The sequence below is a fragment of the Urocitellus parryii genome, chromosome 15 (genome assembly GCF_045843805.1).
Source record: "Urocitellus parryii isolate mUroPar1 chromosome 15, mUroPar1.hap1, whole genome shotgun sequence".
NCBI lineage: Eukaryota > Metazoa > Chordata > Mammalia > Rodentia > Sciuridae > Urocitellus > Urocitellus parryii.
The window spans coordinates 2,035,102-2,056,155 of record NC_135545.1 but is presented as its reverse complement, the minus strand read 5'-3'; the positions used below and the strand labels follow the sequence as shown (position 1 = coordinate 2,056,155).

Sequence of the window (21,054 nt, the reverse complement as noted above, 5' to 3'; positions counted from 1 at the left end):
CTCTCTCTCTCTCTCTCTCTCCCACCACTTTCTCCTTCTTGTTTCTTGTTTTTCTCTCGCAATCATTCGGTGTCTGGCTCAATGGCGGGCGTAAGCTCCCAGAGAGCATCTGCTGGCTCAATGGCGGGCATAAGCTCCCAGAGAGCATCTGCTGGCTCAATGGCGGGCGTAAGTCCCCAGAAGGAGTAAGCCCTCAGAGCCTCGGGTGGGGTTGGCAGTGTTTGTGTGTGGCTGCCAGTGGAGAGCGTAAGCCCCCCCTGGCGGTGGTGGATAGACGTATCCAGGAGCCACAGGCCACGTTCTCCAGAGGGACGTCCTGGAGGACTCTGGGAGGGACGGAAGTGCCCTCATCTGGGTGGGCGAAAACGTCCCCCATCGGTGCTGCCAACCTGTCTGGTTTTGCCGGCTACTCTTTGTCTACTGTCTGGGTTGAGTTTATTGTCTGTCTTTAGTCTTTGCCTCTGAACTCATGTTAAACGTTTATTGTGTGTGTGTCAGTTGTCTCCTCTCCCTGCTCGGTCCAGGCCGCGGGCGCCGAGTGGCGGTCTGAGCGGTTCCTTCTGTGGCACGGGCTTCGCTTTGCCTGGTCTGAGTCGGCCGCCGGGACTTCTGTCTTTTTCTCCGCTTCATTCTGTGTTTGTGTCACGTTTGTATTGTCTCTCTGCGCTTCAGAGCAGAGTGGCCCACCCTTGGAGTTGAATGGCCCCCAGGAGAGTCCCTCCATCTCTCTCTCTAATCTGCAAAGTCAGAGATATTGTCTTTCAGCTGGGGCCGCATGGCCATCCAGATCATGGCTTCTAACCTTTCAGGACCTCTGCGAATCTCTTCCTGCATGGGTGGGGTCCGCGCAGTTTGCTGGGAGGATTCCACCCGATGGTAGGGCGGATCTGTCCTGTCCTTGTTCCTCCTGGCCCCTCCACCCACCTGTCCTTTCCGCCCCTTCGCTGTTTCCCCTCCCCGGAAGTGGGGGGGTGCTCCGGCGAGCGGGGTCAGAGGTAAGGTCGGCGGGGGACCTCCCCTCCCCCTCCTCTGCCTGCGACCGGTTGCCATCGGACGCATTTCCACCACAGTGGGGCGGGCGGGTCAGAGATGGAGTTGTCGAGGGACTGCCCCCTCCCTCCGACCACCCGGAGAGCGGGAAGGTGGCTAGGCGCACCTGGCCCTTTCCCTCCCTCGTGGAGGCAGAAGGGACCAGGTCCCCAGAGTCTGAGTCGTTGCTTGGGAATGCAGCCCCAAAGCAGGTGGTAAACTTTGCTCCCCTTTGTTAAACAAAATTAGGAAAACAATGTTTTCTTTCCCTCCCTTAGTCGGTTTGAGTGCAAATAGAGATTCCTACTGATTAAATTGGTGTTAATTGGCTTTGGGGGATGGGAACCAAATTTTCAGTCACAAATTTTAACACTCCCGAGGGGCTTTTAAGAAATCCCCACTTTGCTTTCTTGGGGAAGCCTAGCACTCAAAATAACTGCAAGCAGAGGATGAGCATTTTGGGAGGTGGCTACTAAAAAGTTAGGAAAAAAAATGCCTAGTGTCAAACCAAACTGGAGGAGCTGATCCTGCGGGTGAGAGATAAGATTAAGGGACTCCCAGCAGCTGCCAGAGCCATTTAGCTCTGGGGAGTGTCCTCAGTCCTTATCTACATCTTAAGGATTAAGCCACCTCTGTTTACTTAAAAAGAAGGGACACTGAATGCAGTAAGTCAGTCACACTGAGACCCTTGATTTTACACCTATAATTGCCCCTTGCTGAGGGCCATTGCCAAGTAGGAATGACGCATCGATATTTCCTTGCCAGTGTACCCCATGTTCAATGGACTTGACTTGGAAATTTGCTGTGACCTTGCATGTGTGTTTGAGAAAGGTGACCCTGCTCAATGACCAGGGTGGATCCAGGATTAGGGTGTATCCTGCAGGTTTTAGGAAGTATCCGGGTTTAAGATAATTTGAGTTTAGGGCATTCCCGGTTTACAATAGGGGTTTTAGGGAAGTTGGAAGTTGAAGATTATTGCTTCGGGATTAGAGTGCTCCTGCTGCTTGTTCCCGTTGAGTTCTCGGTGAGATTAAAATGGGATCGGGAAAAAGCCTCATGGAGTAGGTGAGTTGGCGGCAGAACTTGAATTTCCCCAGAACCTGTTTGTGTAGAGGCCAGTGTGAGTTCAGGAATAAAGGATTGTTGTTTGAATCTACTAGGTGTGTGGTGGCTCGTGATTCTGTGCCAACCCGAGACATTGGCAGCCCCTATGTGAGGACATCTTGTCCACTCATGGGAAATCTAAGGTGCCACTGATAGGAGTCATAATTAAATGGAAGCTCAAAAATCTTGCAGTTAAAAGTTAGGGTTAGGTAATTGTTTAGTTTGTGGTTTCAGACAATTCATGCCAGAGAACTTAGATACTTAGGATAGAAAATTAAAAGAACTCTACTTCCAAGTTGGCAAGTAACTCCCAATCATTCAGTTTTATTTTTTATCAATTTTTGAACTGGGTAGCCTAAGGAGATTTCACTAGGTATACAGTGCATTGATTTGGGCAAGGATAGTAAATTACGATTTTGGTATCTGTTTCTCTCAGTGTGTAAGATTTAACAAAAAGTGTTGAATTAAAACGTTGGTCTGGTTTATTAAATGACATTAATTAGCAATTAATTAGTCTTAGGAATTTTCAAAGCTTAATTTTGGATATACATGGTAGTGTGTGGTTCTCTTTTAAAATTTTTCAGGCAATTTAGTACTACTTTAGGAACTTCAGAACAAAGAAAGTGGCTTAATGATCTTGAAGGTACTTCTTCTGATGGTGGCTTTTATATTATCAAGAAGGATCCTATTTTCAGTTTTGTGTGAGCAAGTTTTTCTAGTGTAGGAAGATAAAGATAAAAATTTGTAAATTGTATCTTAAACTTTTAAAAAAAATGTGACTTATGGTTAAAATGCCTTAGGCATAAAGTTTCTGTTCAGAATTCTGGTCTTCCCAGGTCCTTCCAGAATTCAGCCAGAACTTGAGTTAATATGCAAATAGAAGAAGCCTGAGGCTCAATAGGAGACAGATCTGGCCCAAGGGAAAAAAAAAAGGAGTAAAGATGTCTTACCTGAACTCAAACTAGATTAAACCAAAAAGTAAATCGAATGGCATTTACTAATTACTGGCCGGTTAATTTTTTAGGATTTTTGCTTTTTTTCTTAGATTCTGTATCTTTTTTTTTTTGAGCTCATGATTTTGTTCCTACAGACAAGTTAATGTTTTTCTGATAAGTTCTATTTTTGATCAACTGGAGTTTTTTGAAACATTGCAATGGAGATTTCATCTGCGAAAAGCTACAAGGCCTTCACTATTATGTGTGCACACTCTTGTTATGTGTTGTATGTCGGTATGTCTGTATGTGTGTATGTCCATATATTCTGCAGTGATATGACAATTGACAGATGAGGAGCGCTCATGAAAAATTAAAAATGGATCCATATATCTTTAATTCACGTGATTCAAATGGTTCAATTTAAATTGGGTAAACAGATAAAAATAAAGATGTCTTTAAAATTAAGCTTATAAGTTTTTCTAGGTGTTCAAAAAGGCCCTAATAAAATGTTGATGTCTATGAAATAATCTGCTTAGATTCAAAGGTTTGCAGGTATTGTTTCAAAATGTGAACAGAAGGAGGTTAACAGATTAAAAAAAAAGAGAGAGAGAAACTAGAAGGTTCTAGGTATGGACTTAATAGAGGGAAAGTGTGTTTCTGGATAAGAGTTTAAGTAATTAAGAGGGTTTAAGTAAGTGATAAAGGTCTGTGTACGTTGGTTATAAGTGTAAGTTTTTGAACAAGTAATCTTAAAGAAATTAAACAGCTGGTTAAACGAGTGCTGTTGTTTTAGAGAATTGTGCTATGTTATTTCTTTAAAAGCCCAAACTTGGTTAGCATAAAATCATCAATGCAATTGTGATGTTACTAATGTGTTCATATCTTCCAGGTATACAAGTCTGTAAGGTAGAAGCTTTACAAGCTGGTGTTCTAAAGTTGTATGGTAATTTTAGGCTCAAAGAGAAAAACATGCTGGAAATTTATTTATCATGTGTGTTCTGTAACTGGACTTGTTATCAGTGAGATATGTAAAGTTCTATGTTGCTTTCTACACTGAGACACAATTTAAATGTATTTTTAAGTTAATGAGAGCCTAATCTGGGTAAAGGTTTTATTGTAAAACACAAAAGTACTTTGCTACTTTCCTACAAGAGGTTAAAAGTTTTCAGCCTTTCTTTAATTCATGTTTTAGATGTGATATTATATTGTGTTAGCTAATATTCATGTAAGATTGAGCAACAATTTATATAGACTTTGTAAAATGATGTCTAAAAAGCAAAGATCAGCTTCAGAACTATAGTATTTAAGACTTATGATGAGCCCCGCCTTACTTGAGATAAGGCTCTATGTCCCATCTCATGTGAAAGTGACTATGAAAGAAGTAGGCCAGATTTCAGTGCATTTAAGGTTGTGTCCAAAAGTTGGTTTTTGTCACGATTGCCAGGACCTCAAACAGGGGATTATAATGTATAACTCTGCCAGAATTCAAGGTAGCTATTACATAAACTAAATATGTTTTTATCCTAGTTAGTTTTGTTTTGTAGTTTGCTTTTAGATGGTCTAAGGATTGCCTGTTAATGTTTTAAAGAGGTACTGCTTTAAAAACTCACAACCTGGGTTAACTTAAGATAAGGAGTTATCACCTACAGGATAGAGAGATAGGTACTAAAGCCCAGTACTTAGTATAAGGCTGTTAAAACTTATTTGCTAGATGTTTAAGATTAAGTTTTAAAATTAAAGTTAAATTAAAGGGCCAAGAAAACCAATATTTGGCTCTTGCCCTCTGAGTCAGTCTGAATCAGGGATAGGGGACTTCTCCAAAAGGCTTTGCAACTCTAGGCCACATAACCTCCTGATTAGGGAGATTAATGAGACCAGTGGAGGACAGAAAGCCAATCAGTGCATTTGCTGTGGAGAGGAGGGTCGTCAGAAAAGGGAGACATCCCTGATGCTTCTGAGGGAAGCCACGTGGTCAAGCAAGGCCTGGACCCATCCTTGCGCAAATGGCACTAGCAGAACTGAGAAGCTGCTGTGAAGTTCCCGAGGACTCCCAGGAGGCTCAGCTGACTGTTAACAAAAGGTAGAAACAGAAGTCAGTTTGACTTGCTTCATCTTAAACACTTAGCAAAGACAGTCAAAGCCAAAGCACAGCTGTTCTTGGACATCTTAAATGATAATAATAGTTAAATGTAACCTCCAACAATAAGTAAACTGGAGGCTGCAAAAGAGATTTTTAGACAGAAATGCCTGATAACTGTCAAAGGGACTGTTAGAGTAGTTTTAGTCTAAGGCCTTTATTTCTAACCAACGCAGGTAGGCTTGATGTTTGCTAGTATGGTTATCCAGCCCAGAGTAGCAGAATTAAAGATTTCTCTATTAGACACAGAGGTCAGTAAAAGGATTTTGCAGGATCAGATGGCATTAAATTATTAGACTATATCTTAAGGGAAAAGACATCTGTAAACCTAAATGTTAGTTGTTGTGTTGACATCCCTGACATTTTTGACAATGTGACAAATTCCTTAAAGAATTACATGCTCAGAAGCCATGTCCTCAGCAACATTGTCGTGGAAACAGTATCTTAACTCCTAGTTCCTGGTACTGCCTGATAGAAAACATTGTTGATCTTTGTCTTGGCCATTATACTTACTCATTGGCATATTCCTGTGCTGTGGCATTTCTTGCTGCATCGATCTGGTTCCAGTACTAATGAATTCTTGTTTCTCTTATAGACCACCTATCACTCGAATGGCCCTCCAGCCTATTACTTCTCAATTGGACTTTTAGCATGGACCACTCGATAGACCCGATATTTTTAAGGGGGACTCCAAACTGCTTGCCCCACACCGTCCCTTTTCAGCCTGAAGAAGCCAGAAAGATCATCTTCGTCCCCCTTCCTCACAGCAGTAAGGAGTTCCCAAATTAGAGGGGGGAATGAAGCCAGATTTAAAGTTAGGTAGTCAGTGTAGTTAGATAAATCCGGGTCTAATACCGAGTGAAATCTAAAATGGAGGCCATGCTAAAAATGATTCCAGGAAACACAGGACAACTCGTGGTAATCGGAAGGCACTATGCTCCACTGACAGAGATGAAAAATGAGACTCCCCAATAATTATGACTCATTACTTTTAAGATTAAAAGTAGTCAGAAAAAGGAGTGGGGAATGAAAGGGTAAAGTTTCTAAGCTGGAAAGCTTGAATGTAAAAGATTAGGTATTATTAAATTCCTCTGTTACACCCAGATTCCTGAGATAGTTAAAACAACGCCCTACTGGCCGTTTAGCCTAGGGCCCTGTGCAGTTCCTCACAGGGCCCGAACCAATCAGTTTGAATGTGTAACCCGCTTACGAATGACCAATCACCCTCGCCCGCCAATGATTGTGCCAATCATGTCTCAGAGCTGTTGTTCAATTTCGCCGTGTGTGCCACTCTCTTATTGTCAGGGTGGTTTTCTAGGGAGACTTGTGGGTTTCCTTCTCTGCAGTCAGATCATCTGTGACGGGTTTGCCTGTCCCTTTCCAGTCCTCACACCTTTCTCTGGTGGCTCTCTGACTGCCAACTGAAAGCCATTCCTTAAAGGTGGAGTCCTGGTGCCTGTGGCTGACGGCACTCTGTGGCCTGCGCTGTGTCTGAGCAGGTGCGGCTGGAGCTGCCCTGGCTGGTTCCTGAAGTCTCCTGTCTGCGATGGGCGCTTCCCTGGGGTTCTCCTGCAGAAGCGGTCACTCTAGGTGGCCTCCACGATTTCAGGCCTGCATTCTGCCCAGCCTCCTGCATGGGCTGAGAGAGCTCTCTGGTCCCCCTTACTTATATAAAATATATGACCATACCTTACTGGCCTATGTCTAATAGAGAAATCTTTAATTCTGTTACTTAGGGCTGGATACATACTAGCAAACATTAAGCCTTCCTGTGTAGGTTAGAAATAAATGCCTTAACCTAAAAACTATTCTGGCAGTCCCTTTTGATGGTTATTAGGCATTCCTGTCTGAGAATCTCTTTTGCAGCCTCCAGTTTACTAATTTTTGGAAGTTACATTTAACTATTATTATCATTTAAAATGCCCAGGAATAGCAGTGTTTAGGCTTTGACTGTCTTTGCTAAGTGTTTAAGATGAAGCAAGTCAAACTGATTTTTGTTTCTACCTATTGTTAAGTCAGCTGAGTTACTCTGGAAATCCTCGGGAACTTCACAGCAGCTTCTCAGTTCTGCTAGTGCCATTTGCGCTAGGATGGGTCCAGGCCTTGCTTGACCATGTGGCTTCCCTTGGAAGCATCAGGGATGTCTCCCTTTTCTGGTAACCCTCCTCTTCACAGCAAATGCACTGATTGGCTTTCTGTCCTCCACTGGTCTCATTAATCTCCCTGTTCAGGAGGTTATGTGGCCTACGGTTGCAGAGCCCTTTGGAGAAGTCCCCTATTCCCTGACTCAGACTGACTCTGAGGGCAAGAGCCAAATATTGGTTTTCTTGGCCCTTTTAACTTTAATTTTAGAACTTAATCTTAAACATCCAGCAAATAAGTTTTAACAGCCTTATATTAATAGTACTGGGCTTTAATGTCTATCTCTCTATCCTGTAGGTGATAACTCCTTATCTTAAATTAGCCCAGGTTGTGTGTTCTTAAATCAGTACCTCTGTAAAACAGCAACAAGCAATCCTTAGACCACCTATAAGCAAACTACAAACTAAAATTAACTAGGGTAAAAGCATATTTAGTTTATGTAATAGCTACCTTGAATTCTGGCAGAGTTATACATTATAATCCCCTGTTTGAGATCCTGGTAATCGTGACAAGAACCAACTTTTGGACACGACTTTTAAATGTACTGAAATCTGGTCTGCTTCTTTCATAGTCGCTCTCACATGTAGTGAGACGGGACATAGAGCCTTATCTCAGGCAAGGCAGGGCTCTTTATAAATCTTAAGTACTATAGTTCTGAAGCTGATCATTTTACAAAGCCTTCATAAATTGTTGCTCAAGTTTACATGAACATTAGCTAACACATCACATCTAAAACATGAATTAAAGGCTGAAAACTTCTAACCCCCACCCCCCCCCTTTTTTTTTTTTAAGGAGCAAAGTACTTTTGTGTTGTACAATAAAACCTTCACACAGATTAGGCTCCCATTAACTTGAAAATACATTTAAATTGTATCTCAGTGTAAAGTAACATGGAACTTTACATATCTTATTGATAACAAATCCAGTTAGAGAACACAAATGATATAAATAAATCTCCAACATGTTTTTTTTTTAAGCCTAAAATTACCATATAACTTCAGAACACCAGCTTGATATAATGCTCTTTTGAAGCTTCTACCTTACAGACTTCTATACCTGGAAGATATGAATTAATAGCACCATAATTACATTGATGATTTTATATTGACCGAGTTTAGCTCTTAAAGAAATAACATTACAATATTGAAAAAATAACAGTTGTTGTTTAACCATAGTTGTATAATTTTTAAAAACTTACACATATAACCAATTTACACAGACCTTTTTTATCACTTGCTTAAACCCTTTTGTTAACTTAATCATATAGACTTTTTTTATCCAGAAACACATTTTCCCTCTATTAAATCCATATCTGGAACCTTTTAGTTTTTTTTTTTGAAATAATACTTGTAAATTTCTGAATTTAAGCAATTATTTCATAGACATCAACATTTTATTAGGTTTTATTTTTGAACACCTAGAAAAACTTATAAGCTTAATTTTAAAGACATCTTTACTTTTATCTGTTTACCCAGTTTAAATTGAACCATTTGAATCACGTGAATCAAAGATATTTGGATCCATTGTTTGTTTGTTTTTTTTTTTTCTGAGCGCTCTTTGTATATCTGCCAATTGTCATATAACTGCATGATATATGGACATACACACACACAGACATAGGACATACAACACATAACATGAGTGTAACACATACACAAGGCCTTGTAGTTTTTTTTTTTCCATTGCAATGTTTAAAAACTCCACAGTTGATCAAAAATAGAACTGATCAGAAAGCATTAACTTGTCCATGAGCTCAAAAAATACAGAATCTAAGGAAAAAACAAGAGTCAAAATGACTGGCCAGTAATTAGTAAATATCATACAATTTACTTTTTGGTTTGGTCTTGTTTGAATTCAGGTAAAAGGACACTTTTAAGAAAGGAGGATCTGTGGGGATGTAAACTTAAGAAATAAGCCTGTGAGAAGGGTATAGCACCCTTTTAAATGTTGGCAGTGCGGTCTTCCATCTCCAGACAATGATAGTGAACCTGTATGGGCTTAGAGGCTAAAATATTAATCTGTTCTTTAATAAATTGAACCAGCCTGTTTATAATGCAGGGTCCTATGGACATTATTAAAAGTAAACCCAACAAGGGGCCTAATAGTGGAAGAAGGTAGGGTAAAAATCCATTAAGCCCAGTCCAGAGGGGATTTTCAAATAGTTCCCTTCGTCTCTTTTCTAGATCTTCTTGAAGCTGCTTAATTTTAGTCCGTACTATGCCTGATTTATTGGCATAAAAGCAGCATCGTTCCCCTAGGGCCAAGCAAATACCTCCCTGGTTAGCTGTCAGCAAATCTAAGCCTTGTCTGTTTGAAGGACCACTTCTGCCAGGGAGTCTATTTGGTCCTGTATATCTTTAATGGTTCCTGATAGAGTTTGTACATCATCTATAAGTTGCTGAGATAGGCGACGGTAAGAGTGTATAGGTGTGCCTACGCCAGCTGTACCTGTGCCCACAGCAGGTGTTATTCCAAGGCTGGCAAGGAGTGGTAAGGCCTGTATTGCCCTCCTGTGTCTTTTGACTAAGGTGTCTAGGCTAGGAATGGGTAGTGGTTCATCTCCTGGGACAATAGTTATATCAGGGAGTAATAAGGCAAGAACACAGCCACCGGTCCAATTCGCTGGAAGCCTGGGGAAGGCTGAGTTTCCTCCACACATAAAAACTGTGCCATTGGGGGGACAAAGAGATGGGGTGGGTGAGGAATAATTTTTTACTGTTGAGCAATTTCCAAAGGAAGTAACTCCAACATCAATATCATAGGTATTATTTTGCATCGCGCCTACAAGACATAATGTAAAAGTGCCTATAGGCTGTACTTGAAAAGGAAATCCGGGTTGGCATGTATTATCATTGTCTATGATAGAATTAATAGGAACCGCCATAGGCATAACTGCTCCTGTTGTCATGCAGAGCCAGCAATCACCAGCAAGGGTGGGGTTGGAATTATTAAGCAAGGAGAAGGTAGTTCCCAAAATATCTACTGTATTGGTATCTAAATCTGGGAGCTGGGATTTAGGCAGCATTAAGGGATGATATGTGAGCTCAGGGATTTGTGGTTTCAAAAGTTTGATTATCTGAAGATGCTTGACAGCATCAGTGGGTCCTCCACCATCAGAGACCCCTGTAGGGGCCTTAATGGGCCAGCAGGAAGGTTTACCGACAGTGCCTTGGCATCCAGCTGACTGTAGCTTGGTGTATATGCCTTCTCCTCCCCGGTCAAAGAGAAAGGGAGTATAATGAATAGCGGTCCCCCCTGCTGCATGAGTTTTGGTTAGGGTGGCTTCAAAAAATTGTTCTCCCTTCTTGTTAACACAAATTGAGGCTGACGCATAACAAGAGACATGCATCGCCTGGGTATGCGTACAAGATGCAGAACAATTTTGGAGAGCTTTGCTTGTACTGGGGGGAATAATCTTTGGTTGTTAACACATACCCATTTAGGCTGATGAAATCCTCCAAGTTTATGGTCAACCTCAGCACGGAGGTAAGCCACCTTAGTCAAGCAGTCAGCAGTCTGGGTCCAACTAGTGGGAGCCTGAGTCCAAAATCCTCCCCTGCATTCGCAGGGAGGGCCAAAAAGGTACTTCCTGATGTTGGAAGGTGGAGGGCCAAGGCCTCCGTGTACAAACCTGTTCAACAGAAGTGCCTTAAGCAGGATCCTCACACAGATTATTGGCTGCATCTTGCGTCGTCCTCGCTCTCCTCCCAGATCTGTCTCTCGGTTGTGTCTGCCGAGGCGATCTCACGCTCCCGCTTGGCCAAGTCTTCCCGGAGGACGGCGTTCCCCCTCAGTCAAAGGCTCGAGCCCCACGTTGGGCGCCAAATGCCCCGGCCGGCAGGACACATCAACGTGGGCAGCGAACCTAGATGGGGAGGAATGAAGGGACAAGAGACACGAAGGGTGACAGCAAGACAAAAGTTCTGATCAAGCTGCAAACTTTTATTGTTCACACAGGGGTATTTATGGGCTGGGGATGGGGGGAGCTCTCTTATCGGCAGTTGCTAAAAGTCTTCACAAGGTGAGATAGCGCAGGATGTTTCAGGAAGACAGATGGCCGTAGGATGTCTCAGGGAGATGGATGGCTGCAGTGTGTCTCCCAGGCGAGATGTCTCCTAGGGGGCTGTTTCTTGTAACTGTCAGCCTATTCTTTGAAGGAGAACTCCCTTTTGGTCCCTGACACTCTGGCAGTCGGAGAGGTGGTCAGGGCTCCCTGGGCACCCTCTGCCTGCCTGGTCCCGCCAGAGTCTGCCCCAGGATCAGGAGTTGCTGCCCGCCCTCCGGGTCTCTGCAGGAGCTACAGCCTCCTGGGCCACGACTGCCCACAGTCTAGCCTTCCAGGGCTCTTGCACTGCGGTGCTGGGGACCCCTGGGGACCTCCACTGCTGAGGGCCATTACCAAGTAGGTATGACGCATCGTAATCCTTGCCAGCGTACCCCATGTTAAATGGACTTGCCTTGGAAATTTGCTGCGACCTTGCTTGTGTGTTTGAGAAAGGTGACCCTGCTCAATCACCAGGGTGGATCCAGGATTAGGGTGTATTCCTGCAGGAAGTATCCCCGTCCTTGGGTTTAGGGCGTGACAATAGGAGTTTTAGGGAAGTTGAGGTTGAAGATTATTGCTGCTGGGATTAGGGTGTTCCTGCTGCTTGTTCTCCTTGAGTTCTCGTGAGATTCAAAGGGGATTTGAAAAAAGCCTTGTGGAGTAGGATTGGGGATCGGACATATTGGAATTGCCCCTGAACGTGTGTGGAGGCTGGTGTGAGATCGGGAATAAAGAATTGCTGTTTGAACCTACAAAGCTATGTGGTGCCTCCTGATTCTGTGCCAAGCCGAGACATTGGCACTTGGCATTCGGCACTCCACCTTGCTGGGCTCCATGGGAGACTGTCCTCAAGTCCAGACCCTTTCCTGGTCCCTGCCTCTAGGTGTCACCTCAGGCGCCCTGTGTGACGTGCTCTGCACCAAGGAGTCGATCCTGGCTGTCCAGCTGTGTGCACTGTAGACGTGAGAGCCCGCCTACCTGCCCACAGGTAACTAGAAGCCCAGGGGAGGGGGTGTGGCAGCTGCTGGCCTGCACAGGGGGGAGCACTGAGTGTCCTGGGGCAGGGGACAGCCACCTTCTTCCCTGTCACCCTGGCAGACAGTTTCTAGGGCCCATTAGTGCCTCACTCTCTGCCCAGACTGATGTCAGGCACTTGGCCCTGCATGTGCCTCTGCAAGTGTCAGCTGTGGGCCTTCCATTGATGCCTCCCTCCACACTGAGCTGATTGGTGTCCTGGGTGGGAGCTGAGGGTCTCACTTCCTTCCTGTCCCCAGCAGCCTTTCTGGCAGAGGCTGCCCCTCCTGGCAGCAGCAGCAGGTGTCCTCCTGAGTAGGTGTGGACTCCACAGCCCAGGGGTGGAATTACCTGACCTGTCCTTGTAGCCCTGCCCCTCCTGACCTTTTTTGGATTGAATTCTCTAAAGAATGAGGGTCCCCCGAATAAAAGTTCACTTTTGAAAGTGTTCGCTCTCTCGCTGGCCTCTCGTGACATTCCTCAGTGTCCCACTTGGGGAGCTTGAAGCCAAGAGCAGAGGAACCGTCCTGAAGCGTGATTTAAAGGTAAGTTGTGTCTGTTTTATTTGGCGTCCTAGTACATTCACTTGAGTGACCTTTAGTTTACCCCTGCGCTGGTCGAGTGGACTGTTCTCCACTTCCGTGGGACATTCTACTTTCCCAATCATCCCTTCATGATTTTCAGACCCCTCCCCCCTTTATTGTGGAACAATACACACAACATCCCTTTTTGCTGTTTAGACAGGGTACTGCCAACCTGCTGAGGCTGGCCTTGAACTCTCCAGCCTCTTGCCTCAGCTTCCTGAGTCCCTGGGAGCACAGGTGTGCACCATTTTGAAGTGCACATCTGTGCTCACAGGACACACTAACAGTGAAGGGGGCTTGCAGCATAGTGTCCCCAGCGTGGTCTTGGTAAGGCATGAAAAGCTCAGTGCGGTCACTGCTGGACGCAGCTGAGCACAGGACAGGTGCTGGAGGCAGTGACCCATCTCATGACAGGGCTGCCTGCGGCTCAGGGACAGGGAGGGACAGGCTCGGTTTGCCTCCACTTGCAGTGTGAGGTGGAAGGACTGTGTGGAAATGCGTTTGCAGAAAGCCTTTGTCAGGGAGAGAAGAAAAGAGCCCCTAGACCAAGAAGAACTGTCAGGAAGGCGGTCAGTGTGGCCAGCACCTTCCCAAGTCACCTGAGAGGCGGCCATGTGTAACCCGCGCTCCTGCTTGTCATTCACCAGTGACAAATTCCATCTCAGGGTTTTCCCAAGGGCTTTAAGAAAAGGTAGTTTATTGGGTTTTGAAAATGTCCTTGAAGAGAGACCCTTTCACTAAATCTTCTACCCTTTCAGCCATATCTCCAAGGCCACAGAACAAATTAAAGACCATACCCTGCAGGACACAAGGGAAGGAGCTCGGTGCCTCAGGGAGGGGACACCTCTGTGCCAGGCCCCGCTGTCCCCTGCACTTGTCCCCAGGAGGGGGCGGGAATCAGGGTGGCGGGGATGGGCTTGCAGCCTGTTCCCCATGGGTGCTCCATCACTAATCTATGGAGATCTCGCAGGGAGGTGGGTTTTCCCGTCTCAAGTCGCAGAAGGAACCTTCCTCTGGCGGAGCCCTGCTTATTCTGCAGAACAGAAAACAGCCCTGTGTCAGTGACACTGAAAATCTCACCTGGGTCCCTCACTTCCTCCAGGCAGAGTGCAGAGATCCTGGGATGCTCCAAGGGACAGATGCCCAGTGATGAGAGAAGGAGGCTGGTGAGTGTTCAACACCTGGACTCCACCCTCCCAAACCCCAGTTGTCGCGTGGCCAATTTCTGTGACGTCAACTCAACAACTGGACCACATCCCATCTCAGGCTGCCAGTTAGACGCCACTGACCAGCATTGCTGTCGGAAGCCGCAGTACACGGACACGCGCACACCCTCACGTACACACAGGCACACACAGACCCGGGGTTTGGGGGCGAGAAGCCAATGGAGTTGGAGTCATGCTTTACAGAGACAAAATGGTAACAATTTCTGTGGCCTGGGTGTCCCACCACATCTTGTTCCATTTTCACAGCCACCTCCACATCCCCACGACTGGGGAGCAAGACGCTGAACCTCGTCAGCTCTGAGCTGTGACCAGACGCGGTGCAGACAGGACCCAAGGCCCAGTGATTCTCTGGGCCCCGCCTGCACCCTATGACACACTGACTCGGACATGACAGGTCGGGGCCCTGTGTCCTACTTCTTCTGTGGACACATGTGTCTCCTGTTTGAGAGGCCTCCGTATGCCACTCCCAGGCGTGAACCCCGTCCCCATGTAGTGTCCCCTGAATGCGCATCTTGGCAAGACGCTCCAGGGAGTGGGAAGAGAGCAGTGCTGGCCATTCAGTTCCAACGTACTTGGGTCACTGGACGCACATCCTCAACCCCGCCTCATGCCATTACTGCTACTTGGCAGAGAGAAGATGGTAATTGGAGAGGACAAGAGCCTTGCCAGGACTCGAGCTGGACACATGGGGCCAGAACTGAATGCAGACGCCCAAGGCTCAGGACACATAGCCAAGTCCCTTTATGGGCTCCCACCTCCCACCTGCTGCTGGGAACAGGTTTTAAACTCACCCTTCTGTTCCTGCGACACCTGGGCAGGAGCTTCACTTGCATGTGGCAGCAGTGAGCCTGTACCCAGCAGCTGCGCAGGGGAGCCCACACAGACGACATGCAGCTCACCTGAGCTTCCGCAGGACTCGCCCACGCATTAACGTGGCCAAGCACAACACTCGAAAGGTGCTGTTGTCCAGGGGGTTGCCCCTGAGGTCCAGTTCATTCAGACTCTTACTGAAGGCGACGATGGAAGCCAGGATCTTATGGCCTTCTCCTGTCAATTGGCAGGAATTCAGGCTGCAACAGAGAGGATGAGAGGAGCGGCCCTGGGTGGTTCCAGCCAGACCGCCCAGGCTCACTGGGCAGCCCCTGGGCCTCCCCCTTCCTCTGTGATAGAGCCCTTTCCCCAGCCCTTGGACAGGGACCAGGGCTGAGAACCTCACTCTGAGTAGTAACCTGGCACCCTGGAAGCAAGGTTCTGCAGTTCTGGCCTCCCCTCGGATGCCTGCTAGGTTTCTCTTCCTCTTGCACTGGTTGTCCAACCCAAGGTCGCTCTACTCTGCCCCACATCCCCCATCCCTTCTACTTGGAGAGAACTTCTCCAGAGTTGCTGAGGCTGGCCTTGAACTTGTGATCCTCCTGCCTCAGGCTCCCTAGCCACTGGGAGGACGGGGGACCCAACACACCAGCCTGGTACACCTCCTGATCTCGTGGAACCCCCAAGGCGCTGCTCAGGGCTGCACTGTGTCCCCTCAGAGGGCCCATGTTGCAACCCCAGCCCAGGTGTGACGGCACTGGAGACAGTCTTTGTGGAGGCACTGAGGGTGGACCCCAGCGGGCTCCAACTGGTGTCCCTGCAGGAACAGGAAGTCCAGGTGCCCACAGGCCCAGAGGGAAGACTGAGGACAGGGAGGAGGCGGCACCGGGAGCCAAGGAGCAGCCTGGAGCCGTCCTCCCTGCAGGCCCTGAGAAGGAACCAGCCCTGGGCACCTTGAGCTGGGACTCCCGGCCTCCAGAGGCCTCCAGAACCCAGCGACATGAGCTCAGGGCATCTCCGTCTCTTGGTCTGTGCACGTTGCTAGGGCAGCCTGATGAGCACATGCAGATGCTGTGTCAGAAGCTGAACTAAGCATTAAATGAGATGTGGGCTGCCTCAGGGTCGTCCCCAGCTGCCAGCCAACCTGCCCGACAGCCCAGGGTGAGACCAGCCATTCCCACCCAGGACAGTGGGGTGGATGGGTGTGTACCAGCAGCCAGGTGCGGCTGCCCTCAGTCTCCTCCTGCCCATCAGCCTGTCCTTCTGCCACCGTGAGGATGCACCCGTGGCTTCCCAGCACCCACCTGAGTTCCTGTAAGCTGCAGTGGGGGTGCAGCACACCTCCGCTCAGGAACGCCATGCCGATATCTCCTATGTTGTTGCCCTCGACATCCAGGATTCTCAGGTTTGGGTTGCTCTCAAGGACAAGAGCCAAGTGCTGACAGATCTTCAGAGTGATCCCGCACCTCTGCAAACTGTATGGCAACAGCCAACACAGAGACCTGTTATCCCGTGCACCTCCCGAGGCCTGTAGGAGGCCGAAAAGGCTCAGTATAGACTAGGCGCAGGGAGAGAAGAACCACAACTAAGAACCATTATAACCATGTCCTGGAAGGAGAGTGTACGACAGTCCTCCACATTTAAATTTCATTATCAACCTCTTCTTCACCAGGTGGAGGAAGTTCCTAAACATTCATAATTTTCCAAGAGTTATACTAAAGGGATAGGTCTGAATGCCGACTTTGTCTTTTAGGCAGATTCTTACTTTTTACCAGTTCGTAGAGAGTTGCCCGCACTGACCTTTTTCTAAGCATCTCCTTTGGGAGGAGGGGAAGGGCCCAGGGCCCTGCAGCTGCCCAGCCTAAGCTCTGTCTGCGAGCCCCACCCTCCCCCTGACCATTCTGATGCTGGGACAAATCAGGGTGAATTCCCTCAACAGAGTTTTGGAATTCCCTTGCTGCTGCCGGGCTTCTTAGTGCCTCTGCATTTCACAGAGGGCACTACACAGCACTTGTCCTTTCCCACGGTCCAGGTGTCGCTGCTATCCAGACTACCGTGTCCTCCATTGTCTGTGTGGGGCTCTCTTCTCTTTGCCGTATGCAAACGCTCTAACAAAACTGCTCTTCCGTGAGGGTTTAGTGAGAGTCGCTGGTGCAGGCTTCTTTCTAAGCCACACCGGGCGGCTGATCTCCTTGTGTGCATGGTTTGGAAGCGTTCACGCTTCCCTGCAGCCGAGCACTGGACGGCGGCTCCTCTGTCCCGAGATGCGCCAGAGTGTAAGCCAGGTAGAGTCTCAGGACAGAAATGTACAGAGCCTCACTGATTCTTGTGTGGATTACATACTGGAGCCATAGCACTTGATACACCGGTAAGTAAGCTGTATTATTAACTAGTTTGGGACTTGACACTGAACCCTCAAGTAGTTAACCATTCAGCCACTTCCCCAGCCCTTCTTATTTAGAGACGGGGTCTCACGGAGTTGCTTAAGGCCTCGCTCAGTTGCTGATCAACTCCTGATCCTCCAGCCTCCTGAGCCGCTTGGATGAGGAGAGTGTGCCACCACGTGATCCAGCTAGTAAACTGATTCAACTTCCCTGCTCAATTTCACCTTTGTGTACTGCAACTCCAACATTTCACACAGCATGCAGGGCTGGCAGCACACTCTGCGGGAGAAGGTGGACACCAGTGGCCCTCTGCAGAGAGCAGCAAAGAACTTGCACTCTTCAGGCCCTTTCGGCTGTCGGTGCCATCTGCTTCTTCTCTCCTATTCCCTGCATCTCTGTGGTTTGGCAATTGAGACAATGTTGAGCTGGGCACACTGGCTCACGCCTGTAACCCTAGTGGTCTGGGAGACCAAGGCAGGAAGATCCCAAGTTTGAGGCCAGCCTCGGCTATTTGGCAAGACCCTCATCAATTTAGAAAGTCCCTGTCCTTGGTCAAGAACAAGTGTTAGAAGAGGACTGGGGTGTAGTTCCGTGGCTGAGCACCCCTGGGTTCAGTCCCCGGTACCTCTTGGGCAAGTGTGCCCCATCTTTGGCCACTCTTTGTTCCATTAGTTCTAACCCACTGTGCAAAGCATCTATGAGGTGAACACTGACCCTCATCTCTAGGTGTTCCAGTGTCTGCTGCTCCACGGGGTCCCTGTTCCTCAGAGTTGAAAGGTGATCTTTTGTTGAAGCAGAACACGCAACGGTTTGACCCACGAGTCTGAGGTTGGGGGAACCTCTCTCTTGTCTTCTCGCCACTGTTCCTGATCTCCTTGGAGCTTAGGTTCTTTTCAGTGGGTTGAATTTATTGACCTTGGAAGATCCAGTTGGAGTGCGTCAAGGTCACGGCTCATGTCCTCCATCATCTGCCCCCACAGAGGATTGTTCCAAGGATTTTTACGGGGGTCTGGCTGACACTATTTGGGATTCTTGATTTTTAATCCAGTCTGAAGGATTTGGGCAGAACCTCACGTGACTACACTTAGACTACAGCTTAGGTTTATTCCTCGCCCATTATTAAATATCGTGCTGAGGTTGTAGTGGCTTCTTTCAGAGACTGACCGGCAGCTTAACCGACCACTGCAGGAAGGAGATCGCGTCTCCTCCTGCTCTTGGCATCCAAGGTCCCTGCAGCCTGGACCACGAGGTTCACGCTCACATTTCCTAAGGGATCAGGTGAAACCTCCCCCCTTCCTCCCTGGAGCCTGGAATTCTCAGGGAGGCACCTGATCAGGACGCGCTGAGCTCCCGCTTCCTGGGATTCTGTCGGGAGGCTCCCTGGCTTTATCAGCCTGAATCCCCACATGGAGGGTAGGTCCCCCTCGCCACCTTTCCCCTGGAGGGTGGGCTCTGTTTCCCTCCTGATGACACAGGTTCACCTTGGGCACACAGGCCCGTCATCTAGGCCGACGCTCTGCCCACCACAGGGCCCTTCCCTGGGTCACCATGCCTGCGCCCCTGAAGGACCTGCCCCAACATATTCATCTGAGGTTCACAGGAGCATCTCCACCCGAACCTCAGCCTGACAGCCTTCAGCCTCCCTGGGAAAGGCACAGACACTGTCCTTCCTGAGCAGGTGCCTCCCCAGCCAGGGGCAGGGCCTGGCTACCAGGCCACCCTCCACGGCCTACCACAGTGTCTGCAGGCGGCAGGTGGGCTGTCGCAGGGCCTCACACAGCTGTGCCACTCCCTCGTCCATCAGGGGGTTGCTGCTGAGGTCCAGATGGCTCAGGTTTGCGTTTCTCAGGAGAACCTCAGAGAGGTGTGGGCAGAAGTGCTCACAGATCTGGCAGCCGGCCATCCTGGGGGGGAAGCAGGGGACAGCAGGTCAAGTGAGGGCCGAGGTCCCAAGGATGGCTCACCTGCATGCTCAAGGTGGTCTTTCTGTGGTCCTGTGTATGAACTCATGGGGACCCAATGTCCCCTTTGACTGCTCCCTACCTACATGAGACAGGCAGGAAGAAGAAACACACACAGAGCCTCATGAGAAAACCAGGGGTGAGAGGCACAGCTCAGATGGGAGAATCTGTCAGTTCTAGTTCTGACTCTGCATCTCACCCCGTCCTGGGACCAGCCTTCTGCCCCCTGAGGCTGTTGCCCAGAGAACGGGTGAGGAGCAGGGTGACGTGCATGGGTCATCTCAGGTACCAGATCCTCAGCTTGTCGGGTTCTCGAGAATCCTAACAGGTTCTAATGGCTTCTTACAAGGAACGGTCTGCCACTTTGAGAGAGCCAGGGGCACAGGAAAGAACAGAGCAGAGGTGGGAGCGGGGTCCCCACAGGGGCCGCTTCTGCTCCTGTTCACAGAGGGGCAGCCCGCAGCCTGGAGGCCCAGTGACTGCAGGAGAGCAGCAGACCCAGGGCTGGACCTCGAGCCGTGGATCCTCAGCTGGTGCCCTGAAGCCCTGCTGCTGGTGGACAGAGCGCAGAGACCCGGGATCCTGCATGTCCCTTGCCCACCCCAGTCCACTTACACCAGCGTCTGCAGGGTGCAGTCTGGGTGGCACAAGGCCGCGCACAGTGTGGGCACACCCTCAGCCAGCTTGTTATCACTGACGTCCAGCAGCGTCAGCTTCTTGTTTATCGCCAACATCCAGGCCAAGGCCTTGCAATCCTTAGCGGAGAGGCCCGAGTCCTGAAGCCTGCAGGGAGGGGACACCACATGCTCTGGGCTTCCCTGCCTGGACTGGCCCCTGGTGCTAGTCCTGCCAGGGCCTGTCCTTCATGGAGCCTCCTGGGGAATCCTGTCTTCACCCCCAGCCCCCGTCTGCACAGCTCGGCCCAGACTCAGTCACTCTGTGCTTACCCACCAAGTCACCTCCCTGACCCCAGGGCGGCCCCACACAGGATCCGTGTCCTGCGAGGCCCCTCCTGCTCCCCAGCCTGTGCCTCCCACCACACCAGGCAGTCTTCCTGGAGGACTCAGGATGCTGTCCCCAGCACATCCCCTTTCCAACTCCTGCCCCACTAGGGTGGGGTTGGCGTTGCTCAGGGAGAGTGCCACCCTCCTCCCCAGCATAGGTGACCTCTCCTAGACAGCATCCCACAGAAGACTTCAGCCCAAGGGGGTTCTCTGCCTGTAGTCGTGACTCCCATCTCGGGGGCTGTCCCTGCGCGTGGGCACACACGTGCACTAAGCCCCCGGATGACAGAATGGACACATTCACAGCCTACACAGGTGCACGTCAATGCAGGTATGACCACCAAGCCTCTGACCACAGCCCTGACATTTCCCCAGGGTGATTCTGCAGCAGCTCCTGGGTCTAAAGATGCCTGTGGCTTCAAGATATTTTCAAGAAGTGAAAACAATAGGATTTGGCCCACATCATACCCTACCTCCAAACTAATTCAAAATGGATCACAGATTGAAACCTCAGAGTCTAAATGATTGGGCTGGGGTTGCAGCTCAGGGGCAGAGCCTTTGCCCATCATGTGTGAGGTTCTGGGTTTGAATCTAGCGCCACCTAAAAGTAAAAGCCCATCAACAACGAGAACACATTAGACCAAACTTCCCAACAATGAAAAAGTTCAGAAAATGATCT

General features: G+C 48.6%; 1 protein-coding gene across 1 annotated transcript in view; it reads right to left on the bottom strand.

Moving 5' to 3' along the window:
- LOC144250444 (NACHT, LRR and PYD domains-containing protein 4-like) overlaps positions 1–21,054 on the bottom strand; it is a 37,134-nt gene that overhangs the window by 9,013 nt on the left and 7,067 nt on the right. The window contains exons 5-9 of the mRNA XM_077793285.1: positions 19,987–20,154; positions 19,144–19,314; positions 16,331–16,501; positions 15,116–15,286; positions 14,440–14,518 (exon numbers count right to left, since the gene is read on the bottom strand). Coding sequence (XP_077649411.1) covers positions 14,440–14,518; positions 15,116–15,286; positions 16,331–16,501; positions 19,144–19,314; positions 19,987–20,154 — 760 coding nt within the window. The remainder of the gene's footprint in view (positions 1–14,439; positions 14,519–15,115; positions 15,287–16,330; positions 16,502–19,143; positions 19,315–19,986; positions 20,155–21,054) is intronic.